Below are 27,689 nucleotides of genomic sequence, written 5' to 3'. Positions count from 1 at the left end.
GATACATTATGGAGGAGGGAAAATCATTTAAATTCTACTTAAAACACAATACGCTAAACGATAGTAACATTTATTTGAGCAGATAATTAGCCCCCTGATATCAGATATTAAAGTTCAATGAATCAATGTTGTTGTACAAATCTGGCTTATTGATGAAAAATCTTCACGTTGGTAATCAAAGGTATTATCACTATTCGAGATGATCATGCGGCCTGATTGACAAGAACATTGCAGCATACTTCCGAAGGCGATGATCATTATCCTCATTCTCGGTCACTTGTATAGTGGGACGGCTAGTCCTCATCATGTAGCGTCGCCAAGCCAACTGTATATTCACAGCAGCCCAGGTTCTCCAATTAGATGAATAATACCTTGCCGTTCTTTTTAGCCTCTCGTTTGCAAATTTGTATCTGAAGTGATCAGTGATAAATCGAAGGTGGTTTGCATCTAAGCCAAATGCTTCTGTGGATTCAATGCAAGTGAAGGTTGCGGAAGAAGCTGGAAGTCTGTCAATGAAGGGACGACGTAAGCACCATGAAAGAAGCTCATCTCCAAAAAAGCCTCCAGGCTCTAGGATGCTTGTGGCAATCATTCCTTTACTGAGGTTTTGGCTACTTTTTACTCGTCCACGAACAATGAACACCACCCGGTGCACTGGATCCCCTTCTCTTATGATCTGTTTTGACAGAACAAAAAGGGTAAGAGATTGTCATGGTTTCAAATAGTAATAGTACCACTCCACAGAGTGCGCGAATTGGTAGTACCTTCTCATCTTTGGAGAACACAAGTGGCTTAACGCGGTCACAAATGTTGTCTAGAATCAGATCATCCAAACTATGGAACAGCGGAACCTGAAGTAAGAAATTCAGATCATCAATATATTGTAATATACCAATGTTCTACGCTTCGAAGGAAATCAAGCATCGACATGATCTTGTACCTTTTTAATAAGGTCAAGGCATAGAAATCGTTTGATGTCCCTTCGGAGTCCTTCTGGCAAGTCTTTTACAAGTTCCATCTCATCTTCTCCACCCATCATAGCCCATCTCTGGTGTTCAAAGTGGCGAACTCTTTGTCTTAATTGCGATGGTAATTGTCTTCTCCTCATCCACCATTCCATATCCCTGCACCTTAATTGCATTTTCCGCTTCTTTGCCATGACCGCGTGTAAAAACACCTTGAAAACAGAAACAAAATCATAAATTTAGCAGCTCCAAGGAATCATATTCCTTTCTAGGAAAACATGTGCTAATAGCTTACCTGGATGTTACCAATCAACAGAGTGAAGAGCATCAATCCACTAAGCACAAGGAATATACTGAAAATAACTTCCAGCCAGTGACTTGTTGGTTCTAAGTCATTGCCAAATGTACTGCACTCAAAACACCAAAAGTTGTAAGTGAAGTAGTAGTCTCCAAAGCAAAAGTCATAAAGGCAGTTCATTTCCTTATTCGTATTTTTCCCTCTGGCCAAATGCTGAAGGGAATTAAAGATTTTCATGTTTCACACCATACTAAACGCACCAACAATAACATTCCCAGTGTACTTGCAGACCTTATCCCTACTTCAGATGTAGAGAGGTTGTTTACGATAGACCCTCGGCAATATGAAGATGGTCTAACCACACCATACTAAAAGTGAAAAAGTAAGAATCTTTACTAATATAATGAAATCAACAATCTCTCTGATCTGCTGGTACACGAAAGTTAAAATTTTGTTCCATATTCGTTGATTCAATAGACCAAGTTACTCAAGTCTTTACTATTTTATATAAAACCAAGATATTCGATTCTGGAGTTATTTACCTAAGGGTCATCAATCCCCAAAATATGGGGTAAAGAATCTTCACAGTGATGGATCTGCTTGAAACAACAGGAAGTGCCCATTGGTATATCCCATATGGAAATGGTCCATTGACATCCAAACACATGGGCTTTCTAATCACAGTTGTTGAGTTCCCAGCACATGGATTACCCACAGTTCCTGTTGGCAATAGAAACTGATAACACACCTCCTCTGAACATGACAAAGATAGATTACACTTGGGGTTCTGCTCACACTGCTGCCTTAGACATGAAGCCACTCTTTGTATTGCAAGAACATACCAGCATCCCCCAGCAACCTACAAATAACAACTTGTCACTAATAGATGCTTTACGCCATCGGGTTAAGTTACCTTGATATGGTAACATGAAAAGATAGCGTAACAATAGTATGCAGGGCAAAACTTACATGAGAAGCAATAAAATAAGCGATGAGATTAAGACCAAATCCCCACCAAATGGTACCAAAAATATATCCAGTAACCTTTTGCATCCTTCTCATTAAGCTTATGCTGTGATAGACTTTAGGGAGGAACTGGAATAAGAACATTAATAGAAGGATCGTCATTATAAGTTTTATTTGCTCTTCTCTTATTAGTTTTGGAACCACTAGCCAAAATACAGCCTGCACAGAAAAATAGACACGAAATTAACACGTTAATACAACTTGAGTAAAGAAAACATAAAACACATTGGGTTAAAAATGTACACTTTTTAACTTTTTTGTTGTTGTTTTGTCTTCAGATATGCAACGATATGTAAGCAGTATCATTTCATGTGGATTGCATAGTAGTACTAATCCGTGACCTTCGGGATCTTAAGTTGAGTTGTCTATGACCACTTTTTGATTAGTAATATTGCCTAACAACTTTTTTACATCTACATATTTTATATTCCTATATTGAAGGAGTATTAGATTATTCTAAAAACCTTTCTATCATGACCTCCTAATATTGACCCTTTCCTTTTTTTTCTACTGTATTTCATAGCCGCCACTTCATGTTTTTTTAAAAAAAAAAAAAAAGAAAGAAAGAAATCCTTGTATATATGCTGACAGCAACGATAAATTTTTCACATTACATGTGTATTTTAACTGGAGTCCATTATTGATCAACAAGTATTATGTACACTGACATATAAGTATACATAAGTAGTCGCTTGGCATAGATTCCAAATATTTTTTCAGCTTTATTCATAATTTATGAAGTTTGAGTTGTGCTACGTACTTTATATCTTTTACAGAGAATATCTTGAATAATATCTATCTTGAATGTATTCAAAAATAAAAGTGAGTTGCAAAACAAGCCGTAAATTATTTTTTAAATTTGAAACACAATTTCAAGTTGAATTTAAACTTTTCATAATTTCAAACTTCACCTCATAGGTAGTGGTGCAGCGGGTGGACGCTTATCCTTTCAGACTCCATTTTGTGAAAATGCAGTAGGTATATTATTATTGTTCAAACAAAAATAATACTACTTTATTTATTTGGAAAAACAATCCTTATTTATTTTTCCCAATATTTTTGGTTAATGTATTTTAAAAAAGAGATACAATTAGGTAAGCACAACAATCAAGTGGTTATAAATGTATACGCACCTGTGGAACAGGAAGGATGACAAAAGCATCGAACCAAAATCCTTTAAGTGAACGAACATAATGAGAAGCAATCGCACGCGCGTCCCACACGAGTTTCCCACACCCAACTACCAATGACTCCCTCGATACATACGCCAACCGAAACTGCAACCACAAATGGAACAGGTGCACGGCGTCGACGCCAGTCCGAACCACCGTAACAATCGCCGCGAGTCCCCCGTCCATGTACAAACACGGCGACCCACCACGACCAATGGATAAGGCGTAGAAGAATAAAGGATCAACGGCTAAAGCCATGCCACGTACCAGTAGAATTATTCGGTTCCATCTCTGCACGCGCTTGCTTCGCGGGTCTAATACACGGCCGAATGGACCGGATGGGTGACGATTGCGGCTGGACCGGGATTTGCCGGTTTTGGAGTTAGTTCGGTTTTGAATTGGAATTAGTGATGAACCGGCTGAAGCTTCCCATTCTGGTTGGTTAGCTCGGTCGCAACTAGTGGAGTGGAAAACTGGGACGCCAACTTGAGTGCATGCATAACATTCAATGGAGTTTGAGATTGGATTGTTGTCATCCTCGTTGTCGTCGCTGTTGTCTGGTTGAACTGATCTACGTCGGAATATTCCGAACCATCTGTTATATATATAGATATTCCATTTCAAAAAAATTCAAGTTAATAAATAACAACATATAGAAGTGTGACACAGAGAACACCATTCTTCGAAAAATTATACTGGACTAATAAGTTAAAACAATAAAAAGATCATATATACGTTCAAACGCTAGTAATTATTTGAATTTCTGGTTCGGTTATTTAATTATTTGCTTACTTTGAGTGGAAGAAGCGGAGGTCTTGGTGAGAAGACATCTTGAGAGGAGGGGAACCACCATGGAATGAAGCGAAGACTATAGGTAAAATTTGAGTAACTGATAATACTCAATTTATGAGGGAGAAATCAAACAAGGGAATTATGTAGAAGCATGAAGAAGAAGAAGGTAACATTATGTATGAGAAATATATGCATGGGGAAGATCAGTGAATAAAGAATATGGAGAGGAGGGAAAGTGGGAAAATGTATGTGTCAAGGGGTCCTATAAAATTGGTAACTGTGATTTTCATGTTTGATTTGAAGTATTAAGCTAATTTGATTATTTCAATACTTTATAAATGAAGAAATTACTATTTTATTTAAAAGATGAACAAAATAATCTTATGAAATATCTCGACTCATCAGCTATCTTTACTTATCGCGAACATGACCTGCAATAATTTTGAAATGGTACGTCTGTGGATTGAGCACATGAAGAGGTTGGCATTTTCCAGTAAAGACGAACAACCTCTTACGGAACATCACGGTTGTGGGGTCTTATTTCCAGTGCGGCTTGGGGTCCCTTTTATTTTGTTTCTATGGCTCTACTTTCTCTGCCTTTTACCTTTCCATGTGTACTACATCGACAACAAATCAAGAAAGAATCAGCCAACTTTTCTTTTTTAGGGGTTACATATTGTCATCAATTGATGTCCACTGGGATAGCCAGTTGAATTAGCTCAAACAGGATATATATGTGCATGATGTGCAGTTGATGAACGCAGTGAAAACTAGCTAGTTTTATATATTCACTAAGAGTATCTATTGATGTTTATATTGTTAAATATAAATTTTTATACCCGAAAAATAACAATATCAGATAGGGAGAGGAGTCTCAAAATAACGGTGATTGTCTTTGTAGATTCTATAAATCAGAAAATCAATTGTGAAATCATCTACTAATGACTGGGTATGCGCATCATCAAATAAAGACAAGCTTAAGTAAGTTGGTTATCGGCTTCTTAAAATAGGAAAGTCGTAATTCAGGCTAAAAAATATGATATTCTTGAACATCATTATCAATATAGATTTTAGATGTCTCAAGGCAACCACAGCACACTTGTCAGCTGTAGACTGTAGTGTAGTTGGTAGAATTTAACTTATATTCATTAATACTCAAAGTCTTTTTTCGTATCAATATTATATTCATTAGTGCCTAAAAGTTAAATCGAAAACATAATTGATTTGTCTATAGTTTGCATTGATTCTCAACTAGATTCAGTACCCTATTTGAATTTAATTAACAACAACAATATATATACCCAGTAAATTTTATAGCAAGGACTATCATGTGAAGATAGAGAGATTGTTTTCGAGAGATCTTCATTGCAAAAGTGAAGACGTAAGGTAAGTAGACAAAGAAAGAGACAAGGAAAGACGTGTATGGATAGGAGAAAAGAAAAGAGCTACTATAAAAAGAAAGAAAGAAGTGAGTGAAGGCTAAATGATGACACTGACATACGACGCCAACAATTTTGCGCACACAAAGCCAAACAGGTCTACGAGTAAGGCTTTCATCGCGCATGCCATTCAAGGTGATCAGTGATTACGGTGACTACATGAGATAGGGAATCGAATCTTTACTAATAAAGTGAAAACAAGAATTTTATTGTGCATGACACAGGGTGATTAATGATTACATTGACTATGAGATGAAAAATCGAGCTTTTGCTAATAAAATAAAAGTTAAGATTGTCAATCAATAAAGCTACTAAGAGTTCTTGTTCCAAAAAAAAATAAAATTCCCTCAATACAACTAGTAGTAGTAGTACCTATTAGATATTTAATCTAATTGAAATATTTATGTGATACTCTTTTTTTTTTTCTAACAATCTCTAATCTTTTTTTTAAAGAAATAATCTCTAGATCTCATTTTGTGGGATATGTTGTTGTTATTGTACTCTTTTTTTAATCAGTCAAAAAAAAATGATAACTTTATATACTTAGTAACAATTTAACTCTAAATCACATATTTTACTCTTGTTGATATGCTTTAACTATAGTCATATAAATATTTTTATGATTTATTTTAAAACACAAATTTCAAAAGCTCCAACTTATTTCTTAAGCTTGCTCCACATTCAAATACCGTCATATCAATTTTGACCGAAGTTAGAAGTGGGTTTTTACAGATTTAAGCAGTCACCTATTTTACTTTTCTCAAATATACTTATGTTGAAGTAGAGGATTAATTCTTAAGTGAAACATTTAAGTGAGAAATAAAGAATAGTTTAACCAAATATGCTTGAAATGAAATTTATAGACATTAAATATCCTTTATGAAGAAAAATGGTCCTTTAAGGGTGTGAGGAAACCTAATATACTTCAAGAAGATGGCAATGCAAAAGAAAGGGTGCAAATGAGTCAAATTAGTAGCATGCTTAGTGCCATGCTTCTAAAAATTGCTTATTTTACAAAAAGTGTTTTAAAAAATTATTTTTAAAAATTAATACTACCTCTATTATTTTTTATTTGCTCTATTTCAGTTATGTTTATATTTTTAAATACTTTCTTCTTTAATTTTTTAAGAATAGTTTGAACAAAACGTCTTATTATGTCCTTATTCAATAAATATAATAAATATTGATTTGAAAAGAGATATAAAATTTAATTAAGAATATATTGATAAATTTACTTTTAATTTTATAGAAGTAAGAGGAGTGTTGTGCTCAATTCAAATGGAGCAAATAAAAAGGAATGAAAGAAGTAATTTATATTTGGATAATGAATTTCAAAAATATTCTTATCAATATCAAAACAGTATTTATGCTTGGTCTAAAAAAAGTAGCAGTGCATTTTTTTTAGCTTCTAAAAAATAACTTCAGCACTTGCCTCGCAAGTGTCTTATCACTGGATATCCAACAGCCCGTGTTAGCCTAATCTATATTAATTTTTTATTTTAAGTTATGTGATATAAATAAAATTTAGATGATTAATTATATTTTAATTTTATTTTTAGATATTTATAATACTTTTTTTATAATTTACTATTTCAATCTGTTAATTATTGTAATTTATAATATATTTTTGTCGTTGTAATTTACTATTTTAAGCTGTTAGCTGTTATAATTTATAATAATCTCCTTGTTCAAATTTTTGTGGCATTGATGGCCAATTATATTTTTAAAATAATTTAAATTTTTAATTATTGTAATTTATAGTACTTTTTTTCTATTTCAATTTAAGTGACAAAAATATAATTATGAGAGTCAACCAAATATCACGATTGAAGTAGCAAAGTAAACATATCTTAAATGACCCATAATAAACAATTAGAAGTGATATAATAAAATTGCTATACGGAGATCCTCGTGAAAAAAATTTAAGTGGACCTCATACAAAATGTCAAATTAATTTAAAACATCAAGAGTTAATTTATCATTTCATGTTCATTTTACCTTTTTTATTAAATATTATTAATTTTTTAATACTTAGATAACTTATAAGTAATGATTAAGTAGGGCGATATGTAAAATTACGGTAGAAGCAGGTGATATAGTAAATTATGGTTGAAGCAGTTGAAGTAGATATATCGTAAATGTATACTTTACTTTTTTTACAAAATATTTTAAATTTTTCTAATACGTAAATGAAATATAATAATTAATTAGAAGTGATATAATAAAATTAAGGAGCAAGTATGCATGTCGACGAACACATACAGTTGAAACAGTCACGTCATAAATGTTTATTTTATTTTTTATTAAATATTATTAATTTTATATTTAAATAATATATAATAATTAATTAGAGTTGATATAGTAAAATCACACATTTCTACTTCTCCGAAGGTAGTGGTATGAACTGCGTGCATCTTACCCTCCCAACACCTCACTGTGTGGGAATACACTGAATCTGTTGTTGTTGTTGATATAGTAAAATCTCAAAGCAAATAGGTACGTCGATAAATAGGGGGCCTGCATTTTTATATAGTACTAATACTAATACTAATAAACCTTTGGCACATTAAAGCGCAATTATGCACTTCCCCAAATCCAATGAAGAAAAATAGTATTGCTACGTACTTCTGTTGACGGAAACATATAAAACTGCAAACGTGCTTTACATTATTTGTTTCTATTGTCCGAAATTCATTTCTAATTTGTTGACTTTCCCCAAAAAGAAAAAAAGAGTTAGGCCAGAAATAAATTAATTATATTATACTCTATATAGTATTGTAGAAATAATTGCAAGACCTACTGACAACCAATGAACTAACGCATGCAAGCAATATGATAATTGCTAAATGGTGCATTTTGGAAAAACAAAAATATCATACAAATCGAGATGCATGTAACAATTACTGCGTAATAAAAATATACTCTCTCTATCTTATTTTATGTGGCATTATTTACTTTTCAAAAGTCAAAAATCTTAATTTTAATAGTAAATTTGTACATAAAATCTATAACTTCTTTGAAATAAAATTTAAATATTTAAAAATACATAAAAAGTACTACACATAATAACTGACAATTCAAAATATTTAAAAGATATATGAAAAAATAACAATTAAAGATAAACTTATTTTGAATTTCAAAATCCGAAATATGCCACCTAAATTAGGACGGAAACAATTACGGCATTCTTTCCAGCAAATGTTCGCCACTAATTTTTTAAACAATGTATTTGTTTGTATATCCTTAAATAAGTAAAGTTAATTTTCTTTCTAATGTCGAATCTAGCTACAATGACCCCATGAAGTAATTGAATATTCCTCCGATCCATAATAAGAGTATTTAAGTAGCTTTATAAATTTAGTCTAAAATAAGTGTAGTAATAGTTTAAGGAATGATATGATAAAGACATCACTTAATTTTTTCAATTTTAATCTTGATCGATCTATTAAATGATCATATATAATACTAATATTCTCTAAAAGAATAAATCCATGTCCGGCGAGAGAAAAGGGAAATTTATTTAAAGAACCCTTATAAGTAAGGATATTGATTGATTTTTTCTTTAATGTGTGCCCTAAAAACTGAAATGACACTTCTTATATATTGAAATGTTTATACTGATTTTTTTCTCAAATTTATATCACTAGACAAAGTATCTATTGACCTTTTATTTTAGTAATAAAATAAAATCTTCAACATGAATAAATACAAGTAAGAGGGCTAGACCTAAACCCCTTGTTTAAGATATGTTTCTACTGATGAATAGAAAACAAACTACTTTAATAAAAATTGCTTCTAAAGTATCCTTATAAAAGAAATTCTTTACAAAGTAGTCTAGCAAAATAGGGTGTAGCCTTATGAAACTTACATTTGAAAAGAGACTTTAAAATTCATAATTTAATTTGAGTGTAATTACGATCGTGTAATATTCGCGATTAACCATATATAGCTGATTGTAAAATTAAACAAATTATTAGGATCAGCTATATACATATACACTTGAATTTCTAATTGTTCGTATTGCTTTATTTAGGCTATTTTATGTAGAAAGAATATTCCTTATTAAAAATCAGGGTAAGTCATCACTAATAATTAGTCATGCTGGCATATACCGTGGCAGATTTATTATCCAAATTATAGTGATCCTAAATTAATTGATTCTTTGTAAAACTAAATATTTCTTCATATTTTTTTCCCTTTCTTTAGTACACTCATGCTCTAGAATTTCTAGATCCTCCCTGCGCATATTAATATTAATTCATGGCACAATCTTATACACATTACGTAAGTGATCAAATCATGATCTTCACTCGTTCTGCAAATAAACCCTAGTGATGATCAGTGACAAGGTTTTCTTTAATTACGTTCCTATAACTAAAACTAATTAAGCATTATATAAATTCATCTATTCTCCGAATTAGAATAATGAATATGCGAACATATATATTCATTATCTAGAATAATTAATTGTCGATTTATATTCAGAGGATCGAAAAGAAATAAGAGGATTTCACCTGGAGTACTTTGAGAGAAAATTAGCCATGCATATATGATCTCTACTTCATGCAGATGAACTGATCGTACTTCGGTTTTCGAGGCCGGATAAAGCTTTTTAATTGGAAGAAATTCCAGAATTGCATAAGATCCAGTCTCGATCAATTATTTTGTTTAGAAGAAAATAAAAAGAGAGGAGAAGTAGTTGTGTCGTGTGGGAGAGACCTAAGGGAAGGACAGAGTACATAAAGTAGTAGTATATATGTACGTATATATATGTTTTGTTGTGAAAATGGATGAAGGGGAATTAGCTAGATTGAACAACAAGAATAATAATTATATATATTCATCATGATGATATGTGTAATATAATGTAGCTATTGAAGAAAATAGCAACAATAACAAACGTTAGTTTCCATATATGTGTAGTGTGGTGTTTGTGAGGTGTGTGGAAGCTTCCTCCCTTAGCATCAGTCACCTTCACACTCAAAACAAATACTACTATTTTTTACACAAAAAAAAAAAAAAGAATTACAACCTCACACACGTTGTGCCTAGCTATACTAATATTCAAAGACGTCTCGCAACATATAGTCAAATCAGTACTCATAATTTTGAAATATAATATGGACGGTTACTTGTAGTTATGCATGGATCGAATTACTTGTTAAGTGACTTTAATAGTAAATATACTATAAAGATTCGTTTACATTGTCGAGGTATAGAAATGATATTACGCAAGTTACAAATTGTTAATTAATTAATTAATCTTGCCAACAATTTATAGCAATTTCATTCCATGTAATGATTTATGCATGACTTAGCTTTATTAAATGCTTAGTTCCATATAGGCAACATGAGAAGAATTGTAGGGTTAATTAATACTCTTTCCGTTTGATTTTACTTGGCCCTTATTGGCCTGGCACACCTCTTAAGAAATCATTTAATAGAGGCTTATTTTACTAAAAATAACCCTATTAATTATGCATTGAAAATATGAATTTGACTAAATACAGTTTATTTAATTATCATTTAATGTTGAAGATAATATTGAAAGAACATAATAAAATTCTCTTGATGGGACAACTAAAGTGAAATAAATATTTTTAGAAAAAGGGTTAACTAAAATGAAACAGGAGTAGAACTAAGAGGAATATTCGAGAAATAAGGAAAGTGGACAGATTGGTTATAAGGAAAAATGAAATAAAACAGCTTGTGATTAATGGAATGAGGTTAATTTGCTCAAAAAAGAAAATGGCTGCATCATCAGAAAAAATTATTCTTTTTTTGTCAAATTAACTTTTTTTTTTTTGGTTAAGTCAAATTAACTCATTTAACCTCTAAGTGGAAGTACTTCTCCTCTTTAGTTTATACTAAAGTCATGTTTATCCTGCTAAAGAGGAAATATTCGAAATTATTCTACATTTAAAGAACGTAAAATTTTTTGTTTACTCTGATCATTAGCAGTAATTCTATTCAAATTCATAATTACATCTACGCATTTAGTAAACATCAAAGTGCATGCTTATAATCCAAAATCAACTTATGACTTTCCAACCCTTAAGTACTTTTGGTTTGACAAATTATTTTACTATTTTGCTCTTAATAGTTTTTCTAATCTCAAATATCATTCCCAAGAAAAAACTCTCAACTTTTTCTTCTGCCTTTATCCATCATTCCTCTTTTTTAAAAAATAAAAAAATTTACAAGTATACTTTTAAATTTATAATTTTTTATTTTTTTTTCAAAAATCATCATTCTAATAAGGAATAAATCATCAAGACTTTTTTTTAACCAAACACACAGTAATAGTTCTAATCCAAATAGGTAACTGTCTATTAAATCAATTTCAGCAATTAAAAATAATTGCATTCAAGACAGAGGCGGACCTACATTGAAAGTAGGGGTGCACGTGCACCCACTAGTCTCAAGAAAAATTTTGTATATATAGTTTGTATATCTATATCTATATCTATCTATCTATCTATCTATCTATCTATCTATCTCTATATATATTTATGAGGGTGCCAAGTAAAATATATGTTGTGCATCTACAAAAATAACTGGGTTGGCTGGTGAGATGGTCGGGCATGCCCGCCATGCCACTTGAAAGTTGCTCTTATTATGTGATTGATGAGGTTCGAACCCAACAACAACATTTTATTGTTCCTTTTTCCATTTTCCAAATTACACTGCAGCATTATTGTGCAAATGTATATATTTATCTTTTGATGTAAAAAGACTTCCTACTTAGTAGTCATTTATTTTACACCTTTTCTTTTTTCTTTTATGTATAGTGAATATTACTAACCTATTTTATTTTATTTTAAAATACAAACTTCTCTCTAACTACAAAAGGTAGATATTCTCCCTAGCTTATTTGTATAATATTTACTTTCTTTTATCTTTTGATCATTGGGTTATTTTTTATTTAAAAAATAAGCAATTTAAAGTTTGAGATGAGCTTAAATCAAACGTTACCCGTTGCAACCATCTTGCAAACAAATGATCTCTCGAATTTAATATTTTTCAAAAACTTTATAAAAGTGCGTTGAATTTAACTACGGTGAATAACACACTTTTGTCATATTAAATCTAATTAATACTATTCAATAATATTAAAATTTTGCTTATAAAATACTATAATTAATAAGTTTTCAAAGAACTGTATGTCAAACTTTCACACTATTAATTGCTGTATTTAAATATAGAGATGCACCCGTCAAACCTAATTCCTGGGTTCGCCTCTGATTCAGGATTCAGCTAATCCATACGAACCTATATGTAAACAAGGAAAACATCATTAAAATAGCAAGATTAGACATTAATGGAATCGTACTTACCAATCAAAAGCCAGTAATATAGTATTATATCAAGATAGACAGGAAAAATGATTTTAATGACTAGTTTAAAACTTTAAATATGTTTAGATGTATTATACTAATTTATTCACAAGTACCATGATGTTAACGAGGTAAACATTTGGTCTTAAAGAAAAAAAAAAGTGTTGTTAACGCAATCTTTTTAGTAATCCATCATAAGCAAACATTCATTAATGTTCTTGTCCGTTTCACAACTTTCACTTAATAAAATTAATATTCTTTGCACGTACTAGTTCCTGCTTTAATAATCTTATTGATTTGATTATTTATATAACACATGATTACAGGAGTGATTAGATTAGAATCTGTCTAAAGTACTACTATATTTATTCCATTTCTATAATTTGATAATAAGACTCAAAGTGGCTCAATTACTAGGTGTCTGCAGTAATAGGAATCGAAATAATTAGGGCTCCATGTAAAAGCAACAATTACACACTTCAGCACTCAGCAGTGCTAAAGCAGATGATAAAGAAAACCTCCAAAAAAAGGCATAATATTTAACATAATCTAAGCAATTGATCTAGTACATATCAACATAAAAACTATTTAGAGAATAATTTCTATCTAAACAAGATTGTTTAACGATTATATCTTAGAATTTATTGTTTGAGATGAAAAGATCATTTATTTATCAGAATAAACCTCCAACAAATCTCCTACTTTTTATTTGATTTTTTTTGACAAAACATGATCCGCCTTCTTCGTGTCACGTGCATGATTTTTGTTCTTCATATAATATTCATCACTGTTGCTTGACATCTTTAAAAAAGTATTTTTTGGGGTTAAAAATAGAAAAATAAACATAAATATATACCATAATTTACCATATTTACACAAATTCCCACCCTGACAAAGTAGTTACAAAAATCCCAACTAATTATATATCTTCGTTGGATGTATCGGAAGCTAATTATGTATCTTGACAGATCAAAAAAATATATCGGGAGCTAATTATGTATCCTTACAAAGTAAAAAATATATCATCGCTCGACGTATTATGTATTTCGACAGAACCAAAATCGAAAAAAATGTATCGGGAGCTAATTTTGTATCTTTACAGAGGAAAATATGTATCTTCATTTGATATATCGGGAGCTAATTATGTATCTCAACTAACTCAAAACTGAGATTTTTAGTAATTATGCAAAATATCAGAATTTTTTATAATTAAACTTTAAACTGTCGAGATTTATGTTGTTTGGTCAAACGACCTATATATTGAAAAACTTAAAACTTATTCTATTGGGAGAAAATCTTTCCTTAAACAAAACTTTTTAAAGGACAGCATTGTAATGTTATTGTATTATGGCTTAAGAAGAAGATTCTTCGATTTATAGAGCTACAAAATATTTTTTTCAAGAAATAGGTTAGCCATCTATGGAAGAGAATTATACTTCCTTTTAGAAAAAGTAAATTAATTATTGTACTACTTTGACGACTTTTTCTTTTAAAGAAAGTAAATCTAAAATTTGATAAGAAAATCTGGACAAAAATTCTAACAATATGTTAATTGAAGTCATGATATATACATTCTTTTTAGCAACAAAACAAAAAAACTGTACCAAAATTTTTTAAAATACTAACCACCTACTATATAATGTATGTCTAAATCTTATTTTAGATCTAGGAGGCCAACAAATGGCCTACTAAATCCTACTACAAATCTAATTAATACTCCAATTTCCAAGTATATATAAACCTCCAGCGCAACGACTTTGGTATCAGTTGCCGGTCTATGTTAATCACTCACTCGGTCTCATTTTACTCGTCTCAATTTAATATTGAATATTAATTAAAAAATTAATTAATAACATAATTACTTTATCGTAGTATTCCTATTAAATGATGTTTACATTTTAATTTGAAGAAAAAATAATTAATACTAAGGGTAAAAAAAAAAAAAGAAAAAAAAATCGTATTGTCTTAATTAATGAAAAATAATAAATAAAATAAAAAATCAAATTAAAAAATTTAAAATGAGTAAAACGGGACTGAGGAGTAATTAGTGATGGGTGCAACTTTTCATGTCGCATGGGGTTTATTAGAATCTAATATTTTCTATATGGGACTTATATATATTCATAGGAGTGACTCGATAATCAATACATGTATATTATTTGTAATTAATTTAAAAATATGTTTTGTTTATATTATTTTATAATTATATTATCCTCAGATTAACAATTTAAATAAACATAACACATGCAATTTAAATTAATAATTCAGTTAAATTTGTAAAAATTCACACACAAGAGGGGATCAAATTAAAGTCCTTATTGATTTCAATTTGAGAAAGAATTAATCCTCCTTTAATGCACAATAATTAAATCTTTTAGGTCGATTGGATAAGAGAGATATTATGAATTTAAAGCACCTTTTGGAGTTTCAATAATTACTTTCTTACTGATTGCTTTTCAATAATTGATTTGAGGGACCCTCTATTCAATACACATGTTTCTTGTTAATTTGTCGTTGAGTTCTGTCAAGATTCTTGATAATATTTAATCTCTTTCAAGTTTTAGAATTTATCTCTTTTAGATGAACAATGTACTTGTACTCTTAAGATACTTTCAACTCCAAATATGATTATATACTCCTGTAGAACTAAAAATTAACAAGTACTGAATTTGGAATTCATAATTTTTCTTTTAAAAAAAAAAAATATAATGAGATCAATCAACTTTAAAGATGGAACACATTAAATTTAAATTCCAAGTTCCCTTATGTTTCTGTTCGACCAATAATATTTTAGTATCCTTTGGCGAAGTAAGCTCAGTGTTAATACTCTTGTATTAAATTACTATTATTATTACTGAAATTTTAAATTCTAAATTCACCTCTATTTACATCATGAAGGAAAAGGGAGCAAGTCAATTGATCTTGTGACCTTACAAGCTCTTTAGATGATAGATTGTGCAAAGAGGGTAAAATTAGTTTCTTTGTTATTATTAGAACTTCTATTAAAGTGATAATGGAGATCCAAAAATTGTTTTAGATAATCTCAAATGTGACATTTTAAAATAAAATTCTGACTCCGTTACAACACGTAAGAACATATATATATATACTAACAGACCAAGCCCTTGTGGACAGGATTCATTCATATAGAAATACTTTGTCTGGACTAATGGATCGTATCAATCCTCATATTGTCCCTTCAATAAGATGTTTTCCTGCTTCACCAAAAATAATGTAGGTTATTCAACTTTCTACACTGGGAAAGCAACCACACAACTAGCCAGGAAAAAAAAAACTCCCTTTTTTGTTTTTCTTTTAGGAATATGCATTATATACGTTGATGTAGAGAAGAAGAATAAATGAAAAAGAAAGAGGAAGTAGACAGAAATTTTTTGGAGGAGAATATTTGTGAGAGCTATATATGTACATGATCTTCACCAGATCTTGCATGTGGGCTGTTCATTAATACTACTTGCATTTGGGTCAATTTAAAAAAAAAATAAAAAAAAATAAGATGTACATACTCACACGTACTTCAAGTAAATCGGACCACACAAATTCTTTTGTACATCATGGATCGATATCCATATATTCAATCATACTCTTTTTTCAAAATTATTATTATTATTATTATTATTTATTTATTTATTTATTTACTTAGTTTCCCTTTACCAACCCCTTTTTGTTTCTTAGGTTATGGATTCCATAATCTTAGAATAGAAGGTGGAGCATGCTTGATCGATTACCACTTGAGTAACCTACTCTTGTTGATATTCGATCATACTTGGAACAGGATAAACTGCGTGAGATGAGAACATCGATGGCTAGGGTTTCTGCGTAAGAAAGATAAAATTCTTGATTGATTATATATGTTTTGTGAAGAAATTTCTGCAATAATGTTTTGATAATGAAATAATACTACTTAATTAGTCATGGTAATTAGGATCATATTGTCATTAACTCATGATAAAGAAAGCCTAGATAAGCATAAATCGAACAACATCAATCATTATTAGAAGAATAAAACATTATCATTTATCTTACAAATCGTTGATAAAGATAGAAGATAGGAAATGAGAGGTGTTTGAATAATATAAGCAAAAAAATAAGGTAGTCAATTTCATTTTCCGTACAGCTTAATTGGTACAACAAAAGTACTAGCATTCTTTTTTTTTTTTTTTGAACTTCCATTAATTAATAGTATAATGTATGGAACTACCTATTGCTTTCAGTAAGTAGACACGGCATCTTAATTTCGTGTCATACTAAAACTTTTATCAATGCTAAGTCCAAATATTTGAAAGTTCAGTAAAGCCTTGTAATATTTGTGTATAAACATCTTTTATAGATTACTATTAGATATTTTTATACGAAGCTGATACTTTATCTATGATGTTTTCCTAGGTAAAATATTATGTGAACTAAAAATACGATTACGTGATTAATATTTCGTGTTGAACGGTATATATTTTTGAAAGTTCTCCAAATCTATATATTCACAAGAGGAGGATACGTAATACTTCGATTGTATCAAGAAATTTAACTTGCTTCCATAAAAGGAAGAAATAATAGAACAAAAATAAATATACTTGCCAAGATAAGTGTAAGACTCTTTGTTTAAAGATCCATTAGTTGTTGGACCTTACTTCTTTCCCCCTTTTTGGTGTCACTTTGCATTTTAGAAACTAGACTAGATGGGACTCAAATCTTCCCATCATCAAAAATACAAAAGGGAAACAAGCTATTAAAGGAGATTATATAATATGGTAAACAAACTTATTTGTGAAGAGTCATTTCATGTTTCAATTTTTTCTCTTACCTTCCTTTATTGCTTTAGAATATTATTTGTCTTGATGATCCATTAAACTTACTAGTACATGATGGGCTCCATAATTGTCTGCATGGGGAACAGGGAAGTGCACCAATGCCTATTTATGGAGGCAATCATTTAACTTTTTAATTATTGTTTTTGTAGTTCAATCTCTTTTGAAATAACCTTGGACTATGTGCATTGAAGTTGAAAACTCGGTAAGAGAGTTGCTCGAATGATAAACAGTTTTCGTCACCAACTTTAAAAGGTTATGAGTTTAGGTTATCAAAGAAGAAAAAAGAGGTGGGAGCTATTAGAAGGATGAAAAAAAGATTGATAATTTGCACATGAATTTTAACATGTTGTTTTCCGAAGACTAAACATATATTTCTATCTTAAAGTTTGATATGATTTATCGAGGTCAATTTATGACTTTTTTAATATTAAAACAGTGGATTTGACATTACCAAATTTTGGACATTTTATTTTAGTGAAATTTTATGAATTGTTGAGACGATATAATAAAGTGTTTCTAACAAAGACGAAAAAAAATTGTTCTCATTATGCATGCATCTACAAATTTATAAATTTTTGGATATATAATTTTAATTATGTATCTCTCTTTGGCTTAGTTAATGCATTATGTATCTCGACCAGATAGTTCTAAAATGGATATATTTCAGTAATCATGTATCTCATCTTTAGAATTTGTATCTAAGAAAAAATAGAGCAATTAACTGTTACATTCTTAAGTTAAAATTATGTATTTCAACTTCAAAATTATGTATCCGGATGCTAATTATGTATTCAAAAATTATAAAGGAATTGTTTGTAATTTATTAAAAAAAATACAAAAAGGGGATATAAAGTAATTAGAGATCAACTTATTGGAATTTATGTAAGTTTTACTTTTTTTTTTTTTTTTTTTTTTGAGAAAAGGACATGGGCTAGCCATTTTGAAAAGAAATGGCCAGGAATTTAAAAGTTGGACAATTGGAGTCAGTCGACCCAATTTAATTTTGGTTTTTAGCCATTTGACCCATCGGTCGCATGCAGTCTCCATGCCCAATTGATACACTTTTATACCATATTGATACACTTTTATACTACATTGATACACTTTGATACCACATTGATACACTTTTATACTAGATTGATACACTTTTATATCACGTCGATACAACATATATACCACATAAATACACCTTTTACAGAGGAAATCCGAAGAAGAGAAATAGAGGATGACTTGTAGAAAGTGAATGTATGTATAGAAGAGGAAAATAGCTTTGGAGTTGTAGAAATGGCACAATGTACGAAGAAGAAAATAGCTTTGGAGTTGCAGAAATGGCGCAATGTACGAAGAATACGAAGAAGAAGAGGAGGAGGAGAAGAGAGAGGATTTTGAGTTTAGCCTAAAATAATAAAAAATAAAGAGAGACACTTTGTTCTGGATTGAAAAAGAGTTACTTTTTAATATATCATTATGTGATGCAAAGTCATCAGATACTTGAACAATAAACACAGAGAAAAGACATTTAAGCACAGAGAAATAACAAGTTAAATTTCAAGTGGGTGTTCAAAAGTGCTTCTGCAAGTTAGACAGAAAAAGAAAGAAACCTGATTTGCGAGACTACGGTATAAATGGTTATGATGATGGCTATTTTTTGTGTTTTTAAATTCAGGTGCTAATTTTGTGGAATTATTTTAGTTTTAGGTATTATTTTTCCTTTCCATTTTTTTCTTCTAGACTAGCTTCATTGTCTTTGTGTAATCCTATTTATCTTGGCCCATGATTCGGAGAAAAAAGATCTTGGCCCATGATTAAATAATGCTGGCCCATTTATTTTCCTGAAACTTTGACTTGCTTAGCGGCCCATATGATGATGCTTCATGTTCCATCATGGTCTTCGGGAAATTAGCAATGTAAAATAGAATAACAAGTGGAAATTATTTGACGACAGTAAAACAGGAGGATAAATTTGATGTAAAACATAAACTCACAAAAGCAGAGAGAAATATTCTATTAAACATTCCAATATCTTTTTTGGTAAATCCATGAGTCTATGACTACATTGGAGAAATATCATATTCATTACGGCTACACGGAACATCCGACACATTACAACAGACTCTACACACCTGCCTGAGCCACCAACAACAACTTGCAATTTTTTGCCTGAGTGGCTTAAGGGTGAAGCTAGTAAAACATTCAACTTCATTTGACACCTAAAAAAAATAAAATTTAGTTGTTAAGTTTATGATTTTATTTCTTTTTGACGATATATAATAATTTTACAATAACATTCGAGATAAATATATTGAGACACATGATTAACATCCTTTTAACTTGAATCAACACTTACTATTATAAAGAATAATATTACTATGTGAAATACAATACTATACTAAAAAATAATAATTATGAAAAACCCAAAAAAAGTCACACTAACATATGTATGTATGTATACTAGGTAGATTTTCCAAATTTTTACCTCACTCTATTCCTTTCTGAGTGTTCTTTTTTGGATTGTGATTTTTTTCTAAATTAATGTATGTTTAAACCTTCAAAAATACTTTGATTATAATGTTTCTAATATATTATTGAGTTTAAATTATGGGTGTATATAGGTTGGGTTGGTTTGGTTTTCTATTGAAAAAAAATCAAACCAATTATATCGGTTTATTAAAACAATTAAACAAATCAAACCAACATAAAATTGATTTTTTCGGTTTGGGTTTTAGTCGATTCTTTCAGCTTTTTCTCGAGTTATTTTTAATCTTTATTTTTTATAATTATATTGTGATTGAATTTTTGATCAAGTATGTTTTCACTCTTGTGCTAATGAAAAACACAATTATGAAAAATTGAGTAGCGAAAAAGTTAAATTATATACATGCATATCTATATCTATAATATATTAAAAGTGTGAAGACTCTTGCAAAAGTGATTTGAACTTTTTGCCCTTCATTAAAAGTCCTTACTTTAGAGAAAATCGTCTTTTCACTTTTTTCCTCAAATTATTATTTAATTATATTTATGGTATTGAATCCTAAAATATATGGGATTAAGATTTTAACAAATATAATAAGACTTTTTTTTTTAAATTAGAAATCCTAAAATATAATGTAAGTATTACATTGAATCTTTTTAAATAAAAAATAAAAAAACAAGTTTTACACTATTTTTGCAAACTTTATAAAAAATAAATATTTATATAAAATATGTATGTATGGAATATAATTACTATTCAACTCCTTTCTAATCTTTTTAGAAAAAAGGAAATAGAATTTTGATATTAAGCCATTTATATCAAAAATACGTTCTAGCTTCATATGGTCATCACAAAAGTAGCTGGTAAGATTCTACCAATGATGATAAGAATTCACTATATTGACATAAAATTTTCATAACATAATTCTCCATTCGTTTAAAAAAGAATGACCTACTTGCCTTTTTAGTTCATTTAAAAATGAATGATCCCTTTCCTTTTTTGGCAATACTTTAATTTCAACTTTTCACATGGCATGTTTAGGACCACAAGATTAAAAGGTATTTTGGTACATTTGACACAACTTTACTTTAAGGCCACAAGATTCAAACGTCTTCTTTATTTTCTTAAACTTTGTGCCAAGTAAAAGTAGGACATCTTTTTTAAACGGAGGGAGTGTAGGTTATTGTTTAGGTGTTGTTCATATAAAAGATAGTATTTATACTTTTTAAGATTTAGAATGAGGTTGAGATAATATTTTTAAAAACCGTCATACTATAGAAGTTATTGGATGCAGATATTACCCCTATCTCATCGAGATAAAGAGGTTGTTTCTGAAAGATTTCGATAGATCGATGATAGTTGTTCGTGAATTCATCAACACAATACTGAAAGCAGTCCTGTTGAGTTGATACTAAAAGAATAATCAACAACAAAGTAAGGAAGGTACAACATGCTAATACTACATGAATCAGAAATAAGATCAAGATTTAAGCAAAGACCCTCAAAACAGAGCTTTCCTGACAAGTATATATAAGGGAGTTGTACCTTCTAGCAATGCAAGCTAAGAAAGTAACTCTGAATTGGGTAAAACATGGCATAGTGCTCGAAGAAGTCAGTAATTCTATTCGAGGAGAGAGCAAAGTGCTTGCAGATCTTATCCCCACCTCACGCTCAATTTAGGTAAAATTGAGTTTTTGAAGTTATATATTAAAATTATTTATAGTGATAGGAAACTTGGTATTCTATTAAAAGAGAGAGCAAAGTGCACACAGATCTTATCCCTACCTCACGGAGATAAAAAATTATTTTTGAAAGTTCTCAACTCAGGTAAAGTTAAATTTGTGTCATTGTATCTTAAAATTGTTTAGTCAAATTCTCTATTATTGTACTTCGTTAGAGTCATATATATATGGCGACACTTTATATACATTGTCAGATAAATTTTGTTTCTCAAAGAGTCAACTTGGGCAAGATCGATTTGTATAAAATTAGTTTACATCAATTCTCTTGCTTCTAAAATTAATTTATTACATAATTCTGAAGACTTATGCATCTTTAATCACTTTAACAATCGATCAACTAATAGGCTTTATCCCAAACTATTACGTTTGTTTTATGATTCATCTATGTTCATTTTGCTCTATTGTGATGGTATATATAAGTTAATTGAATCATAAACTTATGCTGCTTTTGTAATTGAAATTTTACACTTTGTAATTTCTATAAATTCTGAAGGAGATCAGGTTGGGATTAGAGTCGAGTGACTATGGAATACAGGAAAGACTTATTCCTTACATGCATTTCATAGAGGAGTTGTATAACTATGAACTTATTGATTCTTCCGTGCGATTTACAGGTATGGATCTCCTTTCAACTAATTTCTAGTTGCATATACGTTATTATTTATTTTTAAAAATTCATTTTCTTCTGATTAGAACCTCATTTCTTATTATGATTTGTTCTATGTTGTAGCTAGCTAGCTAATCAACTGAGAAAAAAATCAGTTATTACTTTTGTGTCATTAAAGATCAATCCACACATGTAGAGTATAGGGATCATAACTTTGAACCAGTGCCATTTGCGTCATGTAATTTAAAGTATTTTGTGAGTGCTTTGGATGGAGAAGTCCCGTTGTCGATGCCCTATTTTACCTGAGGTCAAAACAAGTACGACGTTATGGACTCTAAAAGAATGAAAATTGTACAGAGTCACCACCTAATTTTTAAGGAAAATAAGGAAACCTATTTATTAACAAATATTATTAATATTTGTAGTTTGCGAAAATCAATTTAAGATTCTAGGCAAGGGTTCAAGTTATCCCGAAGGGAAAGGGTTAGGCACCCTTCAGGATCCACAAATGTGGTACCCGGCTAGACTAAATTTATCAATGAGGGAGGAGGTATGTACAAATAAAATATGTAAATACATGTGAAAAGTATTTTATAATGCATGAAAAAGAAAGGTATTTTAATATGTCATAAAAAGAAATGTATTTACAATTAATATTTTTTATTTGATTAAACTTATAAAGAAAAGTAAAATTTATTTGAGAAGAAAAGACTACAAAATTTGTAAATTGCTTAATTAACCTGACTCTTTTATTTAAGTGTAATAAAATAATATATATTTTGTAAAAGTATAAATAAAATTATATTAGTATATGTACTAAATCGAAATAAGAAAACTTGTTTTAAAGAAAAGATTATGTAACATGTAAACGTATGAATTACTTGATAAAGTTAATTATTTTATATAAATATTAACGGGCTAAGTTTTGCCTAAAAGCGATGAAATTATGTATAAAAGCACTCCTGCCTAACGCCCCAAAAAATAAAATTTTACTATAATAATGTTTGTACAATTACAAGGATATAAAAAAACAATGCAAAATTAAAAGGTCATCTTTGAATGCAACTCTCGACGAGTATTTCAAATAACCTGTATAAACACTTGTAAAAAGGTTAGCAACGAATAAATAATTATCAAAAATAAATTTAAAAAGGTATGTAAAAATGTAATTTTTTGTTAAAAAGTGGGTTCAAATTAAATTTTAAATATGTGTGGGCTCGGATTAAGTTTTAGATTCACCATGACTGCGAAATGGTTGCTCGACTAATCGGCCGTTTAAATCTCCTTGCCAAGATACGAATCACAAAGCCTTTTTTGTTTTGTCATAATATTATTAAAGTTTCGTCATTGTCCAAAAATATTTCTTTAATACGCATTTATACACGTAAAGTCCATTTTTTTTATTTACGGAGACCTCAAAATGAATAATAATAATTTTCATTGGCCAAAAATAATGTAGTATATGTCCATTATCAATATAATATACAGCTAGCATATCCATAATTAATAAAGGGGTGGAAGCACCAACTATACAACCCCAAAATTTATATAATACAGTAATAGAGCAACACGGACCATAAAAAGGTGTTAAAGTCATCGAAATGTGAATAAAACAGAGGCAATTCAAATATCCAAAATATCAAGAATTCAAGGTAGAAAAATAAATGTTAAAGCACCACATTAACTACCCAAATCCATAAAATAGGCAAATTATTAAGCAGATCGAAGATTGTGACAAATAAAGGTTGGCGTTGCTTCAACAGCGTATGCCGGAGCAACACCGAAAAATGTAAGTACGACCAATTAATGGCCAGTTCTAGATGAGCAAAACCGAAAGGGGAAGAAAAAGGGGGTGGCTGCCGCGATGTGGCTGATGGCGGCAGATATGGGCTTGGGTGGTGGCGCGTGGCAGTTTCTTAGTTGGATCTCGCCGGTCACAACTCCGGCGAGCCAGCAGTGGTGAAGATCAAAGAGAGGCGGCGCATGGGTTGGCTGTGGTGGTTTGTAGTGTTTTCTTGATTCTTCCGGTGGCTGACAACAGAGAGCGGAGGCATGGAGTTGTTGGTCTTGTGGTAAAGGGGAAGATAAAGAAGGTTTGGTGGTTGGAACCTTGCCAAAAATGGTTATTCCGATGGGTTAACGATGTGAGAGAGAGAAGATGTTGAGAAAATGGAGTCCCCCTGTTTTGCTATGTATGTCTGTTTATATATAGGTGTAGTATATTATGTGGTAGGTGGAAATTTGAATTAAAGCCGTTGAAATTTGAACGATGCAAAATCTGACAAATACCAACAAATAAAGATTTCTCTTGATCCCTTTTTTGACACTTTTTATTCATGTAGTAATTAACAAAGCATTAAAGACATCTTTTTTTTTTTTAGATGTGACACAAGGAAAGACAAGTTTTTCATTTTGCCTTAAAAATGTTTGAAAGAAAGGTATTTAATAGAAACAACAACGGATTTTATGCAACTCGCATTATTGCTAGTCAATCCATGTGCCTACCCATTTATTGTTTGGGTCCTTTTCAATCTTTAATTGATTTTTTTGAGCTTCTAAATTAATAGCTAGCTTAGTATATATTTAAATAATAATAATTAAAAATTATGAAAAATTTGACGTATGCATGACTACTTTAATAAATATGAGACTTAAAAATAAAGCAACAATGATCGATTAAAAAATAAAATAAATAAAATAATTGTAGTATTATTGATAACACATTAATATTTTAAAGTTAGTAATAATAATATTGTTACATAAATAAGAATGGTAAAAATAGTTATAAATCAAAATAGTGGTGAAATATAAAATATTCAACTTACTATTAATTTGGAAGCTCAAGAAAATGAATTAAAAGAAAGGATGGACAAAATTGGGTATCAACAAATGCTATTTGTATTAATGTGACAAGACACCAAATTATTATTGCATTTGTATTGAAATAATTGATTTGACTCAGCTTTTACAAACATGTAGAAATTGATTTGCAATTATGAAAAAAAAGGTAAACAATATTAAAAGTATAAAAAATGTTAAAAATATTCAAAAATGTAATTAATTTAAAAAATGTTATAAAAATGTGATGTTATGCACGTGTGCAAATGTTTGTGAAATAATAAATTGATAAGAATAAGAAAAATTATTAATAAATTATAAAGAGTAAAAAAATATAAAAATAAATTGATAAAATTTAAAGTAAGGATAAACTTCAATTTTTATTATCAATTATAAAAAATATATAAATTATATTTTGTGCCCTTTAACGGTCAAAAAGCCTGAAAACGTTAATTTTTAGCACGAAGAGCAAAAATTGGATGTCAACAGTTGCCCCTGAGTGGACAAAGATTTATGTGAAAATCTTTGGGCAATCACGTTGACACAACCAATTTTGTTCTCGAGCAAAATAAAATATTTGGAAGATTATGGCCGGGCTTCGATTTCTGAGCTGCCTACCTATCTCAGGCTTCATGAGAAGTCAGGTCATTTATAGTTCGAATTATAGCAAAGTTTTGATAAATATCAAAATTTTCCCCAGTATAGAGTTATGGTGACACTGGGTTCCTTCAAGGATGATAGCAAAGATTTTAATACGATTGGAATGAATACGGGTGTGTTCAAAATTGGCTGTTTGGGTAACTAAAAATGATGAGATGTTGAATAGCAATATTTGCTGGGGACTTTGAGGGAAAAAGAGATTGTGAATTTTCAAATATTGCCCCAGTATCGAATTAAGACGACACTGAGTGATGATAATAAGGATTATAAAAAATGAGAGTTTTGGGTCGAGTTGAGTTGAGTTTCTTCACCGAAATTCCTGACGTAACTAGGGATGCCTGACATTCCGTTAGCTTGCCCCAATTTGCTGCTAATACCATGTTGTACTGCATGTTCTAGTATTGTCTCTATTTTTTAAGGCAATCCGCCTAGCGGGGTAATAAATGAAATATAAATAGCCTCCGTCGACTGAGTATCTATTTGAAAGTAAAAGCCTCCATCGGCTGAGCAGTAATTGAAATGTAAATAGCCTCCATCGGTTAAGCAGTTGATGAAATATAAATAACCTCCGTCGGCTGAGTAATTGATGAAATGTAAATAGCCTCCGTCGGCTGAAATGTAAATTACCTCCGCCGGCTGTAATGTAAATAGCCTCCGTCGGCTGAAATGTAAATAGCCTCCGTCGGCTGAAATATAAATAGCCTCCGCCGGCTGAAATGTAAATTGAGGAAGTGAAAGTTGTATTATATGCCTTATTGTTGGGGGCGGGTGTGCCCTGTCCTATTGTTCGAGGCGGATTGCCCTGTCCTATTTTTCGGGGCGGACTGCCTTGTGTTATGTTAGAGTTTTGAGAACAACTGTTAGTACTTGATGAACGAGTCTTAATGGGGATATCCCTTTAATGCAACCTGCAAAAAATCGAGAAATTCTTTTAGAGTTAGAAAGTATTAGAAAATGAATTGATAAAACCTGTCTTCCTGGCTTGTGATAGAGATGTGATGTTGAGTTTCTGAAGGAATGTTGTAAGATACTTGACACGTGCCTCCTTGAGCATTATTGTGACCTGCAAGATTGGAGAGGATTCTTTAGTGTCGTGGAATAATTATGGGTAAATTGATGATACTTGGTGTTCATCTCGTGATGGTGAAACGTCATTTGGGCTTTCATGATGTTTGAACTTTGCTGCAACATCATTATACCTACGCTCAAAGAAAGTTTCTTAGTTTGAGGAGGGGGTGTTGATTCTGCGTTGATCGAGAACTCGGCATAGCAACTATCTAGTCCTTCAATCTTTCGACAATCAGTAATCTATTCGGGATTTGGAGTAGTGACACTTCCTAACTCCACATAATGTGTTTATACTGGTACGTCTTCTGGTGAGGACTTTCTCAATCTTGATCTTCTCTCTCAGACTTTTGTCAAAGCGACGCGATTGATGTGGCTTGAGATGATAAATGAAATTTAAAATGATAGAGAGAATATTTTATTGATATGACCTAGCCTGTCTCGGT

The 27,689-nt window shown here is 30.5% G+C and overlaps 1 protein-coding gene across 2 annotated transcripts; it reads right to left on the bottom strand.

Annotated features, from left to right (window-relative positions):
• Window positions 1-51: 51 nt before the first annotated feature.
• On the bottom strand, window positions 52-10,456 carry LOC107860484 (cyclic nucleotide-gated ion channel 2). 2 transcript variants are annotated; one of them, XM_016705862.2, is made up of 8 exons: window positions 10,207-10,456; window positions 3,423-4,056; window positions 2,233-2,448; window positions 1,806-2,122; window positions 1,261-1,372; window positions 941-1,177; window positions 765-851; window positions 52-676 (listed from the first exon to the last, which is right to left on the bottom strand). In XM_016705862.2, exons 1-8 carry the CDS (start codon window positions 10,233-10,235, stop codon window positions 191-193), a joined length of 2,118 nt encoding a protein of 705 aa, XP_016561348.1. In that variant the 5' UTR covers window positions 10,236-10,456; the 3' UTR covers window positions 52-190. The 2 variants fall into 2 exon arrangements, with proteins under 2 accessions (XP_016561348.1, XP_016561347.1); XM_016705861.2 differs by lacking the exon at window positions 10,207-10,456 and adding an exon at window positions 4,254-4,708.
• Between the last annotated feature and the right edge of the window lie 17,233 nt (window positions 10,457-27,689).

The sequence above is a fragment of the Capsicum annuum genome, chromosome 2, assembly GCF_002878395.1.
Source record: "Capsicum annuum cultivar UCD-10X-F1 chromosome 2, UCD10Xv1.1, whole genome shotgun sequence".
Classification (NCBI taxonomy): Eukaryota; Viridiplantae; Streptophyta; class Magnoliopsida; order Solanales; family Solanaceae; genus Capsicum; species Capsicum annuum.
This window is presented reverse-complemented; position numbering and strand designations above follow the sequence as displayed.